Raw genomic sequence first — 24,090 nt, 5'->3', positions numbered from 1 at the left:
AACAGAAATCAACATGTAAGATATTCACTGTCAGGACCCAGTTCAAATAATTCTTGCTGTAACCGTGTCGAGAGCATCACTGATATCCTTTGACTGTGGCAGAAGTGGTCTTACTAAGGTGTCCATTAGCTAAGACACATGCAAACACAGGAAAGAATTAGTGATGGAGACCATGACTGCTGAAGAGAGAAAGCACAACAAAAGGCATAAGGATGACGCATTTAAATATCTGTTGCTCCCTTCCACACGTGCACTGCCAACTTTCTATTGCTTTTATTGGGGTTTGTCTTGTTCAAATTTTATTATGCTCTAGATTGAGAAAATAGATGCAGTACATCCTTTATGGCTTTGTTATATGTCCAGTGTGAATCAGAAACTCCTCTGATAATTGTTGAAATCTACATTCTGATTGATTAATGACCTATAGCGTGGTATATTCAGGATGGAGAGGAATACAGAACACATTTCTGGACACATGCAAATATGTGAGTAGCTGAATGGGTCACTACAAGAAAGCAATTTTATTTTCGAAAGGATGAGAGAGGTGGTTTTTTAATGCCAAAATAGAAAACCAGCTCAGCCATATTACTGATGAAGAAATTAAGGGCAAAGCATTAGTCAACTATCTAATTATTATCCTGCTGATCAGAGACAAAGTCTACAATAGACTGACTTCTTTCAGCTCATTGTTTTCCCTACCAGTTTATGATGCTTTCCTGTATACAAAGAGCTATTCACATAATGCTATCCATGAGAATGCACAGGAAGGTAGTGCTCTATATTAATTCATATTTGAAGGAAGAGGTCTCTACACCACTTGAATCATTTAGCTCTGTGATCCGATTTCTTCAAGAAAGTCGAAAATTAAATGGGTGTGGGGGCAAAGATATTAAGTTACAATTTAATTATAAGTGGAATTTAATGCCATGTGTACTATGTATTGGTTCTGTGCCTTAGAAACTTATATGGGTACATAAAACTTTAACTTTGGATAAACTTTGAATAATCCTATTTTAAGAAACTTTGTTGTCTTTCAGTTTTTTGTTTTATGATTTCCTGCTCTTTTAACTTCCAAATGAGCATGAACGCTCTCTTGGTTAAATAGTTCTTTGGCAGCAAAATATGTAGCACCTTTCAAGAAACCAAATTAGATCTCTGATGATAACAGCAGTGAATTATCGCAGTGGATGAAGGGAGGCCTAATGGTACCTAAAGACTGCAGTCTTTACAGATGAGGCAGTGATGCCAAAAGCCAACCATGTTTGCTCACGTGAATAGAACCCTTCAAAGATTAAGACCGGTGACAGGAACAATTTGTTATGTGTAATCACCTGGTTTCTCAAAAGAGAAATACAGCACCTCCCCAACGACTGTTTCCCATTTGTCTGGATGATCTGGATGAGGTGTGGCAATGCTTTGTCCAGAGGCATTTGGTTCTTGCAATGCATTTATATCTGTTTCAAATGAAATTGGAGATGCTTCCTCTATCACTTCCTCGCCACGGGTGTGATGCATGGGAAGGGATATATAACCATAAAGTCAGACCACCCCTGGGGATTTTCAGAGCACCAATGCTGACCAATCTGAATTATTGATCTTTATTCATGAAAAAGGTTCCCTACGGGAAAGGATATAGCTTTATAGCAGTCTGAACTGTAACAGATGTTGATCTGGTGTTGATAAATATGTGGAGTGGGGGGAAACAATTCACAGAAAATCCACTGTAAGTTCTATAGTTAGGCTTCATCCTTTATTAGGTAGTGAGTAAAAGACAACTGATGATTACAACTCCAATTTAAGAGACCATTTAAACAAAAATGGTTCCATAGCGAAGTGAGGCAGAAGGGAGTTAGGTATTTCTGAGTTTTCTCATATGGCTGATGGAGAAAATATGGCTGATTTGTTTGCTCCCAGCAAATCATTAAAGTTAGTAACACCTTGTGATCCAGGACTCTTTGCATCCCACAGGCCCTGACTTCTAGTGGACTGGCTTGTTCACTTTGGTGAAAATGGGGAAAGAATAGCAAAAGCACAGAGTAGTGAGATTGCATCAGTTAACATCAGGTTCTCCAATAGAAAGAGGTTTTCTCAGGGGTAAAGGTTGTTGGATAAGGATTCAGGCTAACTTGTAGCGAAAGATAAAAATATTTGACAAAGCAGAAAAAGGCAACTTAAGTTCAAATCGGTCAGAAGCTGGTCACACGAGATATAGACAGAGCCCCAAACAACAAACTCCTGAGCAACTTTCCATCTGACTGAACTAGTAGGGTCTGTGAGTGAAAAAAGGAAACACTTGCTAAAACCAGATTGTAGAGGTATTGGTAAATGTAAAATCACCAGATACTCTCAAAAAACAAATTTTAATACTAACCAACATGTTTAACCAGACGTGTATGGTTTGAAATTCTTTTTACCAAGGACTAATGAAAGACTTTTTTGTCTTGTCTGCCTGCCCTCCTCCCTTTTTTCCCTTCCTTCCTTCCTTCCTTCTACCCTTATTTTTTTTTTTGTTTAACAAAAGATATATAAAGCCAACTGCTTTAAAGATACGTTTATATGACAAATGTCTATAGCTAGATAGATGGTGGAGAAGAACTCCAAAGACCACGTTCAATGTTGAGCACCAAGCACGCTATGGGTGTTTCTTAAATATAAAATGACAAATGCTAAATACCTATCTCTCAAATGGTTTCATCTTGAATCTTTATACCTCTCAAAAAGTTACTACAGTTTAGATAAGAGCAGTTTTAGGAAGGCCATATCCAGCCCTTCCCTATATTTTAAATAGTCTTTACAAAACCTTTTCAAAAATATGTTTTTTCTCTAAACCTAAATCATGTAGGGTTGATTTGTACATGTTTTATCATTGTTCTAAGTTTGAGTATCCTTGTTGTTATTAATGCAACAGACTGGCTGCATCAAACCCCATCATAGTGATAGGTATATGTTAGCTTTCTATGGGAAAAAGCAAATAGCCTTTATCACAAATTAAAGGCACAGCTATTTTTATGCCATTCGTTACCAACTTAATGATAACATGTAACATGGGATGGTTATATAATTATTTTATATAGATTTTCTTTTTATAAGTTATTCTCTTAATCTTTCTAACATATATACAATATACATATATTTATATATACCCCTGATAAATCTTGTTTTAAAGGTAAAACATCAACTCCTTTCAGCCTTACGGTGAACACAGAAGGCTGCCAGATTTCACAACTCCACTAGAGAAATGATGGTCAAGTGCGTCCTACCAGATTTTTTTCCAACACTATATCCTTGGTCTGCAATCAACTCAGATTCATTTTTCTTGTTTTACTAACACTTAAATATATATTAATTGTTTATATCATGTCAGTAGGAAATCTAAAAAACAAGAAAAAGCCCACAACAATAGCTAACATCTATCATCATATTCAAAGCAGAAACCTTTGCCTAAGACACAGCCTTACTGGTATGATATAAAGGGGATATATTGCAGAGATGCAATATTCTCTGTGTTTTTTTTGTTTTTGTTTCTTGTTTTGGATATACACTAACATGAAAAACCTTTACTTTGCATTATCATCTTAGGTCGTGACCGTTCCTTATCCATGAAACAAAACACTTGTACTGATTTCTTTCGAAACACCCATGATGCACGGGTTTACCTGTTTTCAGATATAGTTTCATTACAAAGCCTTCCCGATTCCCAGCAATACTGCCTCAGGGTGGGAAAATGAGTACTTTGTAAGAAACTACCTTTATAAATGTCTCCCCTATCTCGATGCTTAGCCCTGCTCTCTTGTCCTCAACTTAAAGTCTTACAAGCTGGACAGGAGGGGGAGAATGTGGACCAGGAAGACCTCCACAAACCCTCTGGTGTTTGTTTATCGTTTGACTGTTTACTGGCATGAAATAGTTGTTCATTCTACCTTTTGCGACTCTTTAAAACCTAGTGGCATAGATTGAGACACAGCACTATTGTTTTACAAGACATCTACTGTATCTACTTTTGTTGGGATAAATACCCAGTAATTGCTGTCATAGCAAGAGGACCAGCACGGGTACTACTATTCACAGTGTTGCTTTTGTGTGTGTGTGTGTGTGTTTTTATGTTTTTTTGTTTTGTTTTGTTTTTCTTCTTTTCATATTATCTTAATCTACAGAGTAAATTATTATATATATACACTGGAACCAGTTAATGCCCTTACAATGTATAGTTGTTTCATAAAGCAGGAAAGACAATGCAGAGGGAAATAGGTGCCCAAAAGCACAGTCACAAAGGCTTCAGAAATTCTAGATACCACTACAAGTCAATGCTGGAGATCACTTCTAAAACAATCAATGTTCAAGAGGAATGCTTTAATTTGGAGAAAATACCACCCCTCCCCTCCCCCCCAAACCTCCCTCCTTTTTTTTTTTTAAATTTTTTTTAAATAATCTTTTCAATTCACTATCAAAAGTCCTGGCTCTTCGGATATACTTTAAACTATAAATAAACACTGCATAGTTCTCTTTTGTTTTGTTTGTTTTGTCTTTTGAAAAATTATTGCAGTACAAGTACTCCCATTTGGAATTCAGTAAGGAGCAAACAGCACAGGAGTGTGGGCGGTCCGAATAGGTCCAGGAGCTGGCCGCAGGAGTGCTGGAGGGAGCGCCGAGGTCTGGAACAGTGTTGCCGCTGGGGCAGTTCGGAGACTGAAGGGGGCGTTCACTGCCACGGCAGCAGCGGCCGCTGCAGCTGCTAGTGGGTTTGGTAGAATTCGCGGAGCCAATGGCTTTGAAGGTTCTTTTGAAAATACTAATTTTACCTGCAAGGGAGAGAAGAAGAAAAAAAAAAAAGAGGGCAGAAGGACAAGAGTTTGGGCATCTACACTCAGAATCCAAAATGATGGGCAGCTTTTAAAATGTAGCAGTTGGGGCGCCTGGGCGGCTCTTTCCTTTAAACATCCGACTCTTGGTTTCAGTTCAGGTCATGATCGTCTCAGGTTGGTCCAGGCCCTGCATCGGGCTCTGCACTGAGGGCGTGAAGCCTGTTTGGGATTCTCTCTCTCCCTCTCTCTCTCTCTCTCTTTGCTCCTCCCCTGCTTGCTCTCTCTGCCTCTCTAAATAAATAAGTAAATAAATAAAGCAGTAAACAAGTACAAAGATGAAATCACACTTGTGAATGATCAATAAAAATAATGGGAAGTGTAAACAAACATCTTTTCTTTGATAGAGCTGGAAGATCACTGAAGATGGCCAATCTAGGATGCTGAAAAATCCCCCAGAAAAGTACTCAGCAACCTTACTTTATTTTTCTCAATAAAGTAGGAAAGTATTCATGTTGAGAAAAAAATAGGGAGTTTTTTACTCTTTACACACACACATTAACTGTCATGGGAAGATATTTTTAAAGGGAGATTTATTAATGCTGTCAGCTACTAGGAGCATATCCTAGTGTACAAACTGAGTTGCACAGCAAGGTGTGAGGTAGTAATAAAGAGAAATAAAAATAACAAAATTCCACTTGCAACGAAGAAGAAAAGACCACTTACTTCCCCCTGAATCTGACATTCTGGCTTCCTCTCTGGGCACATGGTAACCACATGCTCTCAACTCTACTCTCCAAAACCAGTTCATTCTTTGGCTAGTAGCATTAGCAAGATGGCTGCTCTCACAGAAAGAATGTTCCCATTTATGGGAACAGTAACACAGAACTACCACTGAGGTTTTGCAGGGTAACGTTAATACAATTTGACTTCCCTGTTTACTTAACAACCATTCACTTGATTGTTGAAACTTGTCTCTATGCTGGTCAGAAATAGCACTCAAAGTTATGACTAGTGGTGCTGAAACCTCAGCTCTGCATAGAATTCACAGCTTTTCAATGCAGCTAAAATTGCTTCTGTACAAAAGAGTAAAGTGACTTCATTTGCATAAAAATGGGTGATGCTACTAAATTAATTGGGTCAACTCCTACTGAGGTCTCATAATAGATGATTGCAGTTTTCCTTTAACTATATTTTCACAGGCCAGCAGCACACAATAGCACCAATTATTAATAAGATCTATTTTGAAGAAAACAGATTTCAAAGTGCATAATTCAGCACATACTATATAGATCAGTTGTTCTTAACTCTTCATTGAGCCCTGGGTATCCCTGAGAAATCTGTGGTCAATTTGACAAAGAAAAAAAAAAAAAGAAGAAGCACATGGTCATAAATATTAGCTTGAAATTATCAGGAGGTTTCACAGATTTCCCCTAAGTTCCTACAAAAATTCCAGGCCGGGACATTAATACTAGTGTGTTCACTAATCTAAATGGCATATTTGGGGTAATGGGAAGGGGACATCTCCCAGAAAGTGTTTCCCCAGGCCTTAGATACTGTCCTTGGTTTGATAATTCAATAAAATAAGCCATGCCTTTCAGACTTTGTTAATTCAAAATCCAAAACTGTTGAGGGCATCATCAACACCAATGTTTTGTCCCTTGAAGAAATTTTTCACTGACCTTTCCTGAAATTATGAACGAATGGCAGGGCCAGATTTCATGTGATTTCATGTAATTACTTACCTGACTCCAACGATTGGCTTTATTCCCTTCCCCATGCTTCTGTCATTAACCAGAGCCCAACTCCAAAAGATAAAGGTGCTGGACCTTGGCCAAAAGTGGCAAACCACAGAAACAACTCATGAAACAAGTAATTCTATTGGTGGAGTAGGGTCTGGACTCTCTAATCAGCTGTTTGTCATTACTTAGGTACCTTCCATTTATTTCATACAGTAACTGACCAAAAAAAAAAAAAAAATCAAGTTCAGCAGATTGTCGGACATTCAAGATCACTATCATTTGAGAAGCAACAAAGACACTCACCCCCAGTGGATGTGCTGCCTTCTGTAGTTTGTTGTAAGGACTGTATTTAGGTTTCGGGGGCTTCCCAGCAGCTCTGTCTTTGTGCCTTCTACTGCTAATGTGCTATTAAAAGCAATTAAAAATGACAGCTTTAAAAAAATCATCCCCAAATCCCCCTTATAAATACTGTTTTAACCTGAAGAAGGATAGTAGTTACTTCACAGAAGTTGCAGAAACACCAAAATAAAAAAGCATGCACTTTTGTCCTTGGATCCTGATGGCTTGAGGGTATATATTTTTATGCTACCCATTTTAGTATATTTTTAACGGATAGAAGGCTCTTCTTTTTCCCAACCTTTCTCTATATCACTGCACAGATCTCCTTTTTTGAAAGTTTACAAAGGAAAGGAATGTCTAAAGGAATTTTATGTGCAAATAAACAAAGACGCCCAGGCAGGCATGAATTTATTTCCATACTAATATTTATCCTCACATTTGTACAGCCAAATGTCAATCCCCTAAATTCTAAAGATAAATAACTAAGGTGCATAAAATGAGTCCAATTTTGTACATATGCATATAAAACACAACACAATACGAGGGCCAGCCCTTCCACTGTACAGCTGATCTCTTTGGAAGGCTATTCACAGAAAAAGTGAATGCAATAGGATTAGTAATCTCTTTAGCAGGTCACTGCAGGGTTTAGAAATACAGTACAACACCATGTAATAAAGTACATAAAATAAAAGAACAGTATAAAATTAGTTGTAGCATGTAAATGTCTAAACAAGTAAAAAGGGAACATTGCAATTTGACCTTTAAAGAAAATCAACACTTTTGAGGGGGAAACCTGGTAGAGAAAAGATCTCATACCCCTTTTTTCTCCCACTCTTCAGATATAAGAATAGTACAAACTCACTTCAGACAATTTCTGAAAGGCCTTAGAAAACATTACATCTTAGTATTCCCCTGGCAACTGACATAAGCATTAATAAATAAGGGCAATGAATACAAGACAAGTGGATGGATGGATGGATGGATGGATGGACAGATGGGTGGATGGATGGACGGATGGATGGGAGAGGAAAACAGGAAAGAAAGGGAATAAAGGAATCACACATATTCTGCCCATAAGGGTGTCCCCTATCTGTTTTCATTTCTAGAATATGCGCTGTCTACCTGTTTAAGTTGTGTTTCCGAGTTGACGTGCACATCACAGATTTCACAGTGAAACGTTTTGTTTTGCAGACCTGTGTTTCCCTTATTAACTGGTCCTTTGCCTTTCACGCCTGCCCTAGGAAAGGCTTTGATAGTCCCACTTCCGTTCCGGGCTTCTAGCATGGTTTTGTGCTTAGTACCTGCCAGAAATATTTAGAACAAAAGGAAGAAAAAATAGAAAAAATTCTTAGCTAGGAGATGCCTTTAAGAAACGACTCATTAACAAAATATGGTACCTAGTTTTAGAGCAGTTCCTCCAAGGGTTATGACTGAAATACGCTTAACTTAGAAGACAATGTTGTCTGACCACCTTACACAACATCACTTAATTACTCATGTTTTTATAGCGTACCACATAACAAACCAGCACCATTAATACAGCACCTGCACGGGAGAGTCCTGAGATGAAACTAAATGGGTGTGACTTTGTTTCATTTCCTCTTGATGCTAATAAGACATAAATGATAGCTGATGAGCAAGAGTGATTTAGTTGCTAAAGGTATAGTTGGAGGTGATTTGTAACAAATGTAATCAGTTTAAGCATGGTGTGTTTACAGAAGTGGCACTAATTAAATACCCATGTTCTAAACAGAATGCAAACAAGCTTTCCTGGTCATGTGTTTAGGTTCAGTAAAAAAGAGTAATAGTATAAAGATCTTAATCACAGGGGGAAAAAAGCCCTATTAGGAGAGTAAAGCCCACACAGATTGGTTATGTAATTTCAAATGTATAAACAAATGACCAGGATGATGAGGGGTGAGAGGGTATGCAGATACACTCTAAGTAAATACTTCTTTTTAATAAACCAATAACATCTTTGGACTCTCACACATAAGTAGTGTAACTCCAGTTCTCAATACTTTTTTTTCAATTACTAGAGTTCATGCATGGGAGTTTTCCCTCAAAACTCTGTTCGCAATTTTCTTTCCCTTAGTGTTGATAAATATTCTTTATTTTTCTCACTTAGTCATATGGTGTTGCTATGAAATTTTCTCTGTTAATCATTTATGTCCTTTTTGCCATTCTGGTTTTCTAAATCCATTTTTAGTGGTTTCTCTTTTCCTAATTGTATCTATTAGATCTGTTATTAGATTTATTGGATTTAATATTTATTAGATTTATTTGTTAGATTGGTACCAGCTCTGTAAGGATAAAAAATAAGATTCTTAACTTCTGAATTCTGAGCCAGCCTCCCAGAACCATTGAATATTAACGAAGAAAACACACTGAGGGCCACACGAGGTCAGTGCCAATCACCATTGCCTTAAATAAGAGGCAGTGAAATACACAAACAGGTTTACAGTCACGTTTCTTTTTCAAAACGATTACAACTTTACTGAACCCAATATAAACAAACGTATATTTCTACAAAATAGATTCCCCACTTTGAATGTCATATTCTTATCCATAGCTGTGAAAATGTTCATATCCCAACATATTAAGGAAAGGGAAAAAGGTCAACACCTTGTAAGTAGACTGGAGGACTTGAAATATGGGCCACAGCACTGCTCTGTGGTTCTGGTGGGAGGCCTCCTGCAGTCTGCTTTTACTTATCCCCCTTGCAAAATAGATACAAACACTTTCTACTCTGAAGTTGGTGTAAGCCAGTGTAGAGCAAAACAATGTTCTAGGGAGCATATATATATATATATACACACACACACACACACACACACACATATGTATATGTGTATACATATATATATATGTATATATGTAATTTGTGTTACTGTGTGTATGTGTCCAGACAGTTGTCCAACCTTTTTTATCTAAACAGGTGGTTATATCAAAATATTTTTCCATGCAGCTTCTTCAATCAGACTGAGAAGGATTCCTGGGCTGGTTTGGCTTATCAATGTCTAAGAAGTAGTCGGTTGGAGACTGAATGTTACTCTGACTTTTTGGAGGGACTCTTGATTCACCCTGGTTAACCTCTTTTGTAATTGAGAGTCTTACGGCTACCCTAGAAGATTCTCAATAGGAGTGCCAGATAATCTTTGGACCTTGATAACAAGGCCATGGACATTGACCACAGCTGACTGGCTTAAATGAACTTTCATTTGAAATATGAAATGAGAGATGCCTTAATGAAACAAGTCTTTACCTATTCTCTTCCTGAACACAGAGGCAGGGCTTAGACATGGGCTTCTTAAAGGAAACCCTGGGTTTTGCTCATACTCTATTCTCCGTGCCTGACACATAGTAGAGAATCAGTGAAGACTAGGTCAAGTATTAGATATTTTAAAGAGCAATGAACAAATATCTGTAAAGAGCATTGTGAGCTCAGACTCTGGCGTGGTATGAGTCAGAGTTTGCTTCCATTAGCTGTGTGGTTTACATGTCTTTGTGCCTCAGTGTCCTCAGCTGTGAAAAAAGAAATTATCTGCTCTACTGAAGTGCTGCATTAAATGCATTTATTGTTTTAAGGATTACTTTTGGCATTTCCATGTGTCCATATTTTAGTCTATCCTCTTTCTTAATGGTGTTGGTTTTATTTAGGTGAAAATTTAGAAATCTCTAAGCACTTTAAAATTTAGTGAAGTCTATCCTTTGATACCTGCCTTTTATGCATATTAAAATTTAGTGAGGGGTAGCATAAGCTCTGTCTAGGGATAAAAAAGCTTGAATGAGCTTAGTGAATATTATCAAATGTTACCACTTCAAGTGATTACCAGAAAAATTTGCCCAAATTAGTAATGAGCATTAACTATAAAACATTTAAAAGGTTTGGATTTTTTATTATATAGAGAAAACCATCAAAATTACCTAAGGAAAGCATTGCCTAGTGGAATGTTTTGGGGAGATTTCTTTGAAGACAAAGACAAAACATATTTTTTGTATTATCTGTGTCTATAACATACAACTAAAAGGGGACTTTTGGATCTTTTGAAAAGAGTAGGTCCCCTTAAGTTGTTTTAAATATTCTTAGACTGGTTGTGAATCATGCTTGTAAGCTTAGGAGAACTACTTCTCAAATTCCAAAACAAACAAACAAACAAACAAACAAACAACATGCAAAGCCAGAATGCCCGTATTCGAATCCTGCATTCCATTATTATGGAATATAAACCAATTAACTGCAACTTTAGTGAAAAATAAAAAGAGAAAGCAAGTGAAATAACACAACTGATCCCCAGATAATGCTAGAAGCAACTGTGGTCATACTAATAATTGTGCCGTAATAACTCATCCTTACAAGATGCCATATGGCCTCTTAGCTCTGAGATGGAGAGAGAGGGAGAGAGAGAGGGAGACAGAGAGGGGGAGAGAGAGAAGAAGAAGAAGAAGAAGAAGGAGGGGGAGGAAGAGGGGGAGGAGGAGGTAGGAAGGAAGAGAGGAAGAAAGGGAGGGAGGGAGGAAAGAGAGGAAGAAAAGAAAGGAAAGAAGGAAAGAGAAAAAAAAGAAAAGAAAAGAATAAAGAAAGGAAAGGAAAGGAAAGGAAAGGAAAGGAAAGGAAGAAAGGAAGGAAGGAAGAAAGGAAGAAAGGAGAAAGGGAAGGGGTAGGTTCAAAGAGAACAAATGACTTGCCCAGGTTCACATAGAAATGTTATTTACAGATCCGAGGTAAAAATAGTCTGATCACTTCTAGCTCATTCCATTGGAATATACAAGAGGCAGTGTTTGATGGAAGCTATAGCATCAAAATCTGTTTATGATTAAGAATGTGTTTTTGAGATTAAAAGAAAAACCATAAATGCAGAACTCTACATTCACAGCTATAGGCCTTATTTCATGCATATGTGTTTCTAAAAGGGAAAAAAGGGGGAAAACTACTTAAAATTACAATTTAGATGCAAAAGACACATCTCCCCACCCTGCAGTCTGGTTGTTTTTGATCAAAATTGGCTTTCAAACCTGGCTCCCTGAAAAACAGCCCAATCTCAACGGTGGTTTCCTCATCTGTGGCTCTAAAAGAAAGCAGGGAATTCTTTTAAAGTGATATTGGTGGTGTTGGGTGGGTAGGGGTGAGTGTGGGGGCAGTGGGGCACTAAGGCAGTGACTGTGGTCTGTTCCAGATGCAGGTAATACAGGGGTCCATTAAAGAGAATTAGAAAACAATAATTAAATGGACTGCAAAGGCAGTCTGCTTTCCACTAGGGCCATGAACTGGCAACTCTAAACAATGTCCATGATAAAGGACTTCTTCCTAGAAAACATTTTGTTGATCTATATTCTACACCATTGGTGTGTTTACTGTTGAGATTTAGTATGCATTAAATTAGCCCATTGTGTTACTTATCCTATACTAAGCATCATGCTACATGGAACTTGGTTTGTAGACCTCTCTATTACACAGTGGGCTGCGCACACACAGGAACTCAGCTACGGGCTCTTGTTTTGTTAGCGAGTCCATAACAGTTCACAATCATTCAAGCTCATGAAGGCTGCGGTTCGTGCCTTCAACCCCTGCGGCCCTCTGTATTTTTATAAATGAATGACGACACCACCATGATTGTGAAAATGAAGCGACAGAATTTGGGTTGCTTCAATTCTGTCATTTTATGTGACTGCTGGAAGTTTTTATATTTAAAGCAGCGAAACACAGTGTGAGCCGTGGGGTGTCATGGTTTTGTCTGGCGAGCGTCAGTTGCCCACGTTGGTAACTGCCTAGTGATGGGCACTGTACTGGCTGCCTTCCTGCCCTGTTACCTTTTCTCGCTTCCTAACCTGTTCCCTTGGCCTCTCCTGAAAACTATCTGCTCTCAAATCCTGGTCTCCGAGTCTGTTTCTAACGGAACCCAAACTAAAACACACACCAACCCTATGATGGATCCTACAACAACTACTCCTTTTCCTGACAGGAGAGTGATCATACGGGTAAGCCCGTCTCCTTCTATCTCCCCACCCCCCATGGGTTTCCCCTCATGGGGTCCGAAGGGAAAGATGCTGGAACCAGTGGATAAGGGGTAGTTGTATGAATATGGGAAGGACTGCATTCATCATCTACATTTAGAGAATGTCCTGGACACAGGGAGCCTCTCGACACTGCTTCCGTTACAAATAAGAGAGCTGAATCTGGAGATCAAAAATGGCGCACAAAGGGGGTTAGACACATCTACTTGTCCACCTGCTTTCCTTTGCCATCTCCAGTTCTGGCACAGCTGGCTCGTGCACGTCTAGTGTGAGGCCTCCAAGAAGGGCCTGGACCTGAGAGAAAGATCTCTGAGGTAGGAAGGGAAATGCAGGGCTAGAGAAACCTAAGCTTAGGGGGAATGGGGATAGTCTCCTGACTAGGACAAAGGGTTGGAGGGGACATCCCTATAAAGGGACTCATAGTAGAGGTGACAACCACATTTACTACCTTAAGCTCTGCCTGCACAACACTTGTGAGGATTTTGTGTTTGCTTTTTTTTTTCTTTTCCCCAATACTATAGCTTCTAGGCTTGGATATATAATAAATCAGAATCCCTAGATATAAGAAATATACATATATATATATAATGACATGGGTGAGTATGCATTTAAAGCTCATGGGCTATTTCTGACAACACAAAGCAGAGATGAGCATCATAGAATTGGAATATGAAAAGTGCTGACCTGGTGTGATATCATGAAATAACTAATTACTCTTTGCTTCTTAATCAGATGTTTCTGATAAGAATTCAAGAAGGATGCCCAAATTCTTGATAAATTATCGCCAGCCTCAAAGGGTATGGTTTTGTTTACTGTCAGAGTTGATCCCCCCCCCCAAAAAAATGAATGTGTTTCTCTGTCACTATGCAGAAGGATCAAGAATTCTTGAGAAATAACTGGACCTCCAACGATGTTTTCGCTCTCCCAACTACCCTGCATCCCTGAATAATGTATTTGCATGAGTAAAACTCGAGGCATGTCTGCATGGTATATAGATTCTGACTTGGGGCCAGATCTTTTTCTGTGTTCTCAGGCCCTGAACCCATGAACTCCCAGACAACTAATGTTGCGTGCAGGAGGAAGATACGAACTGAAGGAATTGCTCTCCACCTGCAATTACTCCCTCAGAACGCTGAAGTCAATACTTCGATATTACTGTGCAGCACAGTGGCCAATGACAGTGAACGTATAGCTGCAACATTAACCCAGGGTATCATTTACAAATGATTCTGTTTTTACTGTAATTGCTGACAGGGTCCCGGCAATGAACACAGTCTTTGGGAGAAAATCTAATCTTGGGCCAAAGGGCTGGCTTAAATCTTAGGCAGGATATATATACAATTATCTATATCTATATATCTATATATGATATCATCTATATTTTATTGATAGATATATAGATAGAGATATACTCTCCCTGTATGTATTTATCTAGATAGATAGGTTTTGGTATGATATAATATCATACATTATCTTTCTATAGATATAATACAGAACAGATGGATGGAATTGAAATATACTGGGGAAACATTTCATCCTTGTTATGATATGTTCAAGTTTAGTGTTTAAGTTGGAGAGACCTAAGTTTATGTCATGGCTTAGTCGCTTAATTGGTCATGTGCCTCACCTAAGCTTCAGTCAAATAGCAAGAATAGTGTGTTTAGGTTGCCACAAAGAGTAAATAAAATATCACATGTGGAGAACATACCTCAACGTTTGCCCATAATAAACCCTTTATGGTAAAGTGTCCAGGTGATACAGATTTAGCCCAAATAATATTATTTGTCATTAAGACCATAACAGCGAGGTTTCACCTAAAATCACATGGAGTTATGGAAGCAAATTTTGTAACTATCGATAAAAACTTCAGCAAACTTCATTTAGAAGCAAATGTGTGGGAGTGTATAGCAATTTAGAAATCAAATAAATGCAAATCTTAGACTTTAGAATATTTTACTTTATCTCCTAATGTTTAATAACACACACACACACACACACACACACACATTCATAAACACAAACACATACACATCGAGGCACAGGAGCCCTGGAAGTCCTCTCTTGCTCCCATGTAAATGACACTTTGCATGTCATTTTTATTTTGTAACAGTTAATGAATTCCATGTAATAATTGCCAGTTTTCCGCCAACCCTTTGTCCCCTGCTGCAAAAGATCTAACCCATTCAGAGGAAGATAATTGAAGAACTGTTGAGACAGAAAAGAAATCGCTTCATCTCACCACTGTTGTGTGCCTCCAGCTGTGAGGCAGAGTTGACAGCAACCTTGCATAGCGAACAGTAAAGAAGCCGTTTTGCCTTTTCTTCCTCGGTCTCCGTGGAAGGACATGAGCTATTGCCAGTGGCTGTTGTGGGGCTTTTTTCCACTTTGGAGGTGATCTCAGTTGTCATAACACTGCTTTTGCGAATTTCCACAGTTGTCGTTGATATTGCTGGTGTCCCTGCGGTACTGTCTGCATTCCAAATAGCATAGAAAAAAGAGGACAAAACAGTGGTATTATCTTTCCCTATTTGGAAATGTATCACTAACATTACGTTCTGCTAATAATGATAAGAGCAATCAGCAATTGCTGCTTGGCGACTGTGGTATGGGTCAATCATCTCATGAAGATATTTGCATAGACGGCCACATGTAATTGCGTATATTGATATCAAAGGCACAGATAATTCTTAAAAATATGCCCAAATACACTTAATATTTTTTCCTGTGGGGCAAATAAACATACCCACAGATTTCTCTTGTTACCATATGGCCTTAATAAAATCATCTTTACAGTATATTGTATTTTGCATATGTATATTTCTACACAGAGGATTTTTGACAAAATAGAGGATAAACACTTTTAAGATATTTTTATTTTTCTTGACTGGTCTATTTTCCTTCTACATTTATCTCTTTAAGTAAATACAAGTACCGATCCTTTTGTATATACTTGTGCAAAAAAAGAGAAAAAATGGAATCCTGACGACATATTGCTCTGTTCAGATCAACAATTTAGAAAACCGTTGCCCTATTCACAAAGAGTTGTATATTCAACACCAGGTACAGGGATCATCAACATATAAACAAGAGGAATTCTAGTCTGGCGTATTGATTAAATGCATGCTCTGTACCAGGCTGTGTTCAGGGAGTCTGTGACATAGTATTCAAACATCAATGGCCTCTGTACAAGAAACTCGCAGGCTGATCACACCATGTTAATGTCACCTCATCATTTTGAGAGTCAGATGACCATGAAAGTGTTGGTATACTGGAACCCTACAACCCATCTGGCTCTGAAGTCTGATTCTAAATCTGGAGAGGTCAACTTCTGAAGGAAAACTACTTTATCCTGACTTCACTTAGGTATACACCAACGATTACCAATTATAATTAGCAGTGTTTGCCATATCCAATAGCAAATTGCAAAGAAGCTCTATGTTCGTATCCTTTCGTCTTTCATACTCTTTACTCAGCCTCCCAGCTGGCTGGTTCTTAACCTCTATTCAAAATATTCCCAGGCTGTCTCCCTAGCTACAGCTGCTCTTGGAACTGTTTCTCATTCCAGATACTGCTGTGGTCACTAATGCCACACTGAAGAGTTCATAATAAATGGATCAGGCATGGTTATAAGGGACCGTGGTCTGCCTGCAATGAAGTGTTGTCCTCAAAAATGCTGGTTAGGTCACACTATCAAGAGTTGATTGCAGTTACAAAATTCCTTTTAACCTGGGTATTTCCTTTGATCCAGATATACAGGTGGGGATTTAGGTGAGATTGGTTATGGCTTCTTTCCCAAATATGGCATCAGAAACACTAGTCAATAAGAAGAGATGGGGTGCCTGGGTGGCTCAGTTGGTTAAGCGTCCAACTTTGGTTTAGGTCATGATCTCGTGGTTCGTGGGTTTGAGCCCTGCATCACGCTCTGTGCTGACAGCTGGAAGCCTAGAGCCTGCTTCAGATTCTGTCTCTCTCTCTCTCTCTCTCTCCCCCTCCCCTGCTCATGCTCTCTTTATGTCTCTCAAAAATAAATAAATGTTAAAAAAAAAAAAAGAAGAAGAGAAATGGGCTCTTGTTGAGGGCTGTTGTATAAAACAATTCATCTGGATCTTATTTCCTTTGCCTGAACTTCAAAAGTGTTTAATCACTTATTTAGCTTCTGAGATCATCAAGTAAGCCTCCTTTTTGAAGAATATCCCCAACCATATTAAAAAAAAAGTCAAACTGCTCATCAGTTTCTCATGATTAGGGAAAAATAAATAAAATTACTCAAACACTAAGTTTTGCCACCAGAATACATTCATTCCCTTGAACATAGACAAGCCTATTTCCTGATTGGTTTTTGCTTATCTATTGAGGTACCAGTGTAAAAACATCAGTTAACAGCTAGAAAATATTTCTGAGAACCTAGATATGGCATAAAATGGAATGACCACTTTAAGACAGTCTAGTAGCTTTTCATTGCTCCCAACAAACCAGAAATGACTGTTTGAAAGCATATGCATATGTGTCTGTGAATAAATAACAAATGCCCAGTTAATTTGCTAAATGTTTTAGATACATGATTTCATGTATGCTTCACACAAACTTGAGGAAATTCCAGAAGTTAAGAAAATTTCCCAAGGTCACACAAATAGAATATGGTGAGTCAAGGCAAGGTGTTTATAGACTGAAAAAATCAGGGATTTAAAAAAGAAAAAAAAGATGTTGTGGATGATATTCTTGCCCAAGACTGTGATTCTTCATACTAAGGCCACAAATGGCAGTAGGCTAAAACTGCTAAATTATTCTTACGATCCGCTCTCATGGGGAGTGACAACCGTAAATATAGATATATTTAAACTTTGTGTGGCTACATGTAGAGGCAGAGCGTGACACTATGGACATCTATTTCATTTAATTCTAAGTAAAGATGTCCCGAGTAATACAACATTTCCTCTGGATTGACAATGCTGATTTCTTGATCTGAAAACTGCGTAGCATCGATCATAGTAGTCCTAAACCAGCTTCCCTATTTACACTGAAATCCTTAAGTACAGAGTAAACAAAACCATGGATCTCCTAATCCCTGTGACAGCTACATTAGTCGTTTTCTAACCTCAGAGGATAACGTACATTTAGACCAAGGAAGCCACAAGATTAGAACTGCCAGATTCTCTATGCCTAGGGCTTAATGAAGTATTAACATTTCTTAAGGCAGGTCCTTTGCATGAGCTAGGTTTAGGGGAATTAGTATCAAAATGCCTAACTTCTGGAACCTCTACTCTGGTCTTTCAAGACCTCATGGCTGAGTACGAATCTGTTATTTTCTCCATTTGGCAAGTAATTTGAAAGAAATACAAAGAGTTATATTTTTCATTTTGAATTGAATATATAAATGTTATGTGTTTATGTTAACATTAAATGTTATATAAGTGTTATGTCCATAGGTAGGATTACTATTAATTTATAATAAGACATGAGTTTTTCAGTTACTTTTCATTTATCAGTGGTGAGGGGATTTTTTCATAAAAAGTAAAGTAATTATATTTTAAGATTATGCCATTAATATGGCATTAAAAAAATTTTAATGTTTATGTATTTTTGAGACAGGACGAGCACGAGCCCAGGAGGGGCAGAGAGAGGGGGTGACAGAGGATTCGAAGCAGGCTTTGAGCTGACAGCAGAGAGCGCGATTCGGGGCTTGAACTCATGAGCCATGAGACCATGACCTGAGATGAAGTCAGCTGCTTAACTGACTGAGCCACCCAGGTGCTGCAAGATTATGCCATATTAGAAGACAATCACCTATGTTATACATTGCCTAGAAAATTACACCTAGCAAAGAGATTTTAATATGGTACATTAAATTACCAATTATAATAATCCTTATCCACTCATAAGAGTCAAATCTTAAATGGGTGTTCATGTTAACAGCACATACCTTTGATAAGATGTGAGAAGAATTACCTCTAAGATTTTCCTCCCCCAAACTCACAACCCCTGTCTGAACATGGGAAAAGCATTAAACAAACATAAATTTAAGGACAATTTATGAAATTCATGATTAATGGTCCTCAAAACTGTTAAGCTCATCAAAACAAGGGAAGTCTGAGAAACTGTCAAATCTAGATGAGTCTAAGGAGACATGATGACTAATTATAACATCATACCCTGGTAGGGATCCTTTGTGTGTGTGGCAGGGGGGAGGGTGAGACAAAAGGACATTAGGTAAACACTTAGGAAATGTGAACGAAACTTGGACTCTAATTAATATAATGGATCAGTATTGGTTCATTAGTTATGACAAACGCTCTATAATAATGTGAGATGTTAACAATAAGGGCAACTGGATGCAGTGTATACAGAAACCCTCCATAATATTCTTATACCTTTTCTGTAAATCTATAACTATTCTAAAATTTAAAGTTCATTAAATTGAAGAAAAATAGAATCAAAAAATAGTGCATCATTTCAGTTACTTTGTAGAATCATAATTAAAGGATATCTTCGTGGTTTCATAGTATAGTTTTCTTGGTTTTCAGAGTAAAATTTTTCAGTAAATTTCTCAAGGTTATGCTTTAAGGTAGACACTGGGACTTGACATTGCATATCCCAATTCTAAATTAAGTGCTTAGTATCCTGTATTGCAATGACTCACATATTCAAACTTCATGCCATCAACATTTATTAAGCAGCTATTTTGTGCTAGGTTCTATATATACTAATCCACAAGACCAATAAATATCCATCACGTACTAACCATCACGTACTAAAGGTTTTATGAGACACCTTGTGAGAAGCTGAAATAATAATAAAGTGAAATCTTTAATCAGCATTGCTATATCCTTACACTTATACTTGTCACAAAAAAGACACTCAAATATTTATGAAAAGAAAACAATGAACAAACGAATGAATGAATGAACAACAATTACAGCTAATATTTACTGAATCACTTTTAAAGCATTTACCAGTATGAATTCATTCAATTCTCATAAAAACCTAAGAGGGGCATACCATTTCTATCCCCATTGTGAGAAGGAATTGAGATACGGATTTGCCCAAAGCCGGAGCTCCCAGGTGTGGCGCAATGATTTGAACTCAGACAGTATGGCTCAGAAGCACAAGCTCTTCTATTTTTTTTATGCTAAAATTTTGATTTTTTAAATGAAAGAACTGACTACATCCTCTTCAGCTAGTTCAAGTTGGTCATGATTTATTTTGCATGTCTGTAGATAGCATCTTAAAAATTTGACTTTAAAAGAAACTAAACATGGCCAGAACTAGAGTCAATCACATATATTCAATCATCCACTTAAGCTCAAGTATTAAGTTACTGGAATACATCTGGAAGGAGGGGAGAAAAGAATAATTTACAGCTCTCAAATAATCTCTTGTGCAAAATGGTAAAAGTACAGCTCTTCCTTGTTACAATCCTTCCTTTTCTCCCTCCATCCCTTCCTTCCTCCCTCCCACTCCATGTCTGTCTTCCTTCCTTCCTTCCTTCCTTCCTTCCTTCCTTCCTTCCTCCTTTCCTTCCTTCCATCTTTCCTCCCTCCCCAATCCTTCTTTCTTTTCTTTTCTTGTCTTTTCTTTCCAAAAGATGAGAAACGGGAATAATGATTCACTTTTCCTAATGTTTCCCAAAGGTGGACTCAGATTTCTTTGCACTCTTCAACCAATGGCCCTCTAAGAACAATATATGTGACAAGGAGTCGAAAATAATGGGTGCTGTTCAGTGGGAAGAAAAACGTTTGAGATGGTTTGGGTTTGCATTTCTGTGCATGTTTTCTGCCAGTGCCCTGTAGCAAATATTCATTACTGCAACAATCACTATTTGGCTTTGGCATCAAAACAGATTGCTGATACTTGGTGGAATGGGGCTTTAGTTGAGAATGAAAGAAAACTTGTCAGTATTCAGAGTGGACCATTTGTGGCCCTCATCCTTGTACAAGAAAAGATTCCAGAAGATAACAACGACTTGAATTAAAATAAAGCAGCCAAGTTTCATGGCCTGGGTAAGAAATTTATTCTCCTAGACACAGACCTCATAACCCAAGTCGGACAACCACAGCTGAGTTACTTAAGTTTCCTTGCAGGTAACAGGAATTAGTATTATGATCCAAAGATGCTCATCATGTTTTCCCGCAGATTAAAGACTGAGAATTATATACAATTTATGTCCTTCCTCCTCGTGTGAATTTAAGTCTCACCCGGGCTTGCTAACAAGTGAGAACAGCTGCTTCCTCTTAAATATGCTGACATTCCAAAGTACAAAAAAGGTGCCTCCTGACAAAAAAAAAAAAAAAATCACAAGTTTTTAGAAATTACTACTGGCAGTTTCTTTCCTATGGATTTAATTTAATTTAATTTAACTAACATTTATTGAGCACACTGTTAGACCCAGGCGGCAATGACCTGTGCACTGGGCACTGTAGTTTTGAGGGCTCCACATATCATGAGCTACTGAAACAAAAGCCTATTTTTTTAATGCACTGATCTTGTAAAAAAGTTGTTAGAGTGTCTGATAGCCAATTGAACAAGTGGGAATTATAGGAAAGGGAAGTGAGGGCTGGAATGGCTGCCTCAGTGGCCTGTGTAGACTAAGATCTCACGAGTCTGTGTGTGTGTGTGTGTGTGTGTGTGTGTGTGTGCATACATCTATGTGCACTGAGAGGTGGCAGGAGACCAAAGCTTGTATCTGGAAACCAGAAAAAAAAAGTTATTTCGTTCATATGCGGCTCTATCAAATCACCTGAGCAAAGTCCCTCCCCCACAAATTCCCTCCCTCCCCTCTTCCCCTCTGCTATGATGGTATAGGAAGGGCTTCAAACTGCCTGGAAATCCTGAGTTTACAAAATGAGGGTGGGAAGAAAGTGTTACCTCCCCAGCAGGCGACCTGATTTGGGTGGATCCAGCCACCATCCAAAGGTCCTGGCTTGGGAACAGCTTCTGCTCTGTCCCTATAGATCCGTGTTACTACTTGGTAGGGCTCAGGATTACCTTACCCTCCAGGTCACGAGGGTAAGGTCATTGGGCTGCTAGGTAAGCTTGAGGTGGAAGTTGTCAGTATTTCCATGTAGGACATATGGTCTTTATCCGCACTCTTGTCTTAGCCCTGGAACTTTGGGGTGGGCCGGAATGAGCCCTCATATGTCAGACTCTGTGCTACTCACTGGAGGTGGAGAAATAAACATGATATAATTTGTACGCTAAAGAATGAATTTGCACTAATATGATGAGGGAGAGGGAAAGAGAGAGAAGGGAGGAGAGTGTTAGTGGTGCAGGGGCAGAGAAGGAGACAGAGGATCCAAAGCAGACTCTGTCCTGACAGCAGAGAGCCCGATGTGGGGCTTGAACTCATGAATTGTGAGATCATGACCTGAGCCCAAGTGGGACACTAAACGGACTGAGCCACCCAGGTGCCCCTGGAGTTTCTCTCTTTGAGGAAGGTGAGCACAAAGAAATGTCACTAGAAAATAAGTTGTACTTCAAATTTTGATTTTATAGTGCCTCCAATGGTGTAGAGGCCATGCCCCAAAAAGAGATTCCCTGTACTTTTAAAAATGTTTATTTATTTATTTTGAGAGAGAGAGAGAGAGAGAGAGAGAGCAAGAGTGTGCAAGTGAGTGGGGGAGGGGCAGAGAGAGAGAGAGAGAGAGAGAGAATCCGAAGCAGGCTCCACACTGTCAGTGCACAGCCCAACACAGGGCTCGATCCCAGGAACCATGAGATGACAGCCTGAGCAGAGATCAAGAGTCAGACACTGAACCGACTGAGCCACCCAAGTGTCCTCCATACTTTTTAAACCAAGTGGTATATTCTGTTGCACAGTGAGCTCAATGAAACTCTTAACGTCCTAAGGGATTGGGTGACTGATTCTTTCTACCTTTACAGCATTTCCCATGCTCACAAAGCAAAAATATCAAACTGCAACTTCTGAGATGCTTCCCAAAGCTGTCCAATCTATGATCTGTTTGAGGCAATTACATTAGGAGTAGATTCATACACCGATAATGATGATCTGTTGAACTCACTTTGCCATGTATACCACATGCAGATTAGAACATAAATTATTCTGATGAAACGCATTTGAGACAGAGCCTATTTTAAAAACAAAATAGGTGATTGAGCTTTCAGATTTGCCTCTTGAAGCCAGGACCAATTAGTTTCATTGGGACTGGCTGTTTTTCAGGAGCATCTATGATTTGAGAGGGTAATTTTAGATTAACTTTCATAGGATAATTTATCAGAAATTTAGGTTATTCCTATCACTGATTAGAATTTTGGAGTCAGAAGCCAGAGATTCAGGTTGCGAGGTATAGCATATAGCTGCAGAAGCCCTCAGAAAGAAGTGGTGACTAGGACCACGGCGAGGGGGGCTGACTTAGGCCAGGCAACTGCAAGTGCAGTTAATGAGAAGGGGGAGGGCAGGAGGATGAGGCCAAGCAGGAGGGACACCAGCAGCCCCTGAAGCTCAGCGGGCTCGGCAGGGACTGTCCAGCCCCCTGAGAGGAGGCAGGATGGAGCAGTTGGCCAACCAAAGCTGAAATCCACTTATATCTTCAAACCTCCCCTCTCCAAAATGTCTTTGACCTCAAATATGGACCTCTCTTATTTGAACTGGGATCTCACCAAGTAAAAACAGGCATAAAACTAGGCAGCAGTCAGGGGCGCCCGGGTGGCTCAGTCGGCTGAGCGTCCGCTTTGGCTCAGGTCATGATCTCGTGGTTCGTGAGTTTGAGCCCCATGTCAGGGTCTGGGCTGACAGCTCAGAGCCTGGAAACTGCCTCCGATTCTGTGTCTCCCTCTCTCTCTGCCCCTCCCCACTTGCACATCTGTCTTTCTCTCTCAAAAACAAATAAACATTAAAAAAAAAACACCTACGCAGCAGTCACACTCACATATACCCCCACCCCCAGGGAAGACAGAAGATGTAGGTGAGTGAGGCAGGGCAATGGACGATGATAGTATTAGCAGCTGTGGTAAACTGGGGGGCAGGCAGCTCTCCAGAAAAGGGGTAGTTCATTGTACCACTGTAGCCAGTTCCCGTCATTTTAGAAACACATGTCCAGCTTTACCAGATGCTTTGATTATTATGTTAAAAGCCACAAAGTTTCATGTAAAATTTGCAAATTTCCAAATTTTACATGTTAGCAACTGTGTGTGTGTGTGTGTGTGTGTGTGTGTGTGCATACAAAATCCTGTGTGGGCCC

General features: G+C 38.9%; 1 protein-coding gene across 1 annotated transcript in view; it reads right to left on the bottom strand.

Annotated features, from left to right (window-relative positions):
* Positions 1-1,724: 1,724 nt before the first annotated feature.
* Positions 1,725-24,090, bottom strand: part of ZNF385D (zinc finger protein 385D) — a 180,733-nt gene continuing 158,367 nt past the window's right edge. Inside the window, exons 5-8 of the mRNA XM_047098566.1 lie at positions 15,135-15,365; positions 8,003-8,181; positions 6,845-6,946; positions 1,725-4,799 (exon numbers count right to left, since the gene is read on the bottom strand). Of these exons, the coding sequence (XP_046954522.1) occupies positions 4,566-4,799; positions 6,845-6,946; positions 8,003-8,181; positions 15,135-15,365 (746 nt within the window). The 3' untranslated portion in view covers positions 1,725-4,565. The remainder of the gene's footprint in view (positions 4,800-6,844; positions 6,947-8,002; positions 8,182-15,134; positions 15,366-24,090) is intronic.

The sequence above is a fragment of the Lynx rufus genome, unplaced genomic scaffold (assembly GCF_022079265.1).
Source record: "Lynx rufus isolate CCGP_SWC_20201006 ecotype Redwood Valley unplaced genomic scaffold, mLynRuf1.p SCAF_5, whole genome shotgun sequence".
In the NCBI taxonomy this organism is placed as follows: domain Eukaryota; kingdom Metazoa; phylum Chordata; class Mammalia; order Carnivora; family Felidae; genus Lynx; species Lynx rufus.
The sequence above is the reverse complement of the archived record's forward strand: the minus strand, read 5'-3'. Positions and strand labels throughout refer to the sequence as shown.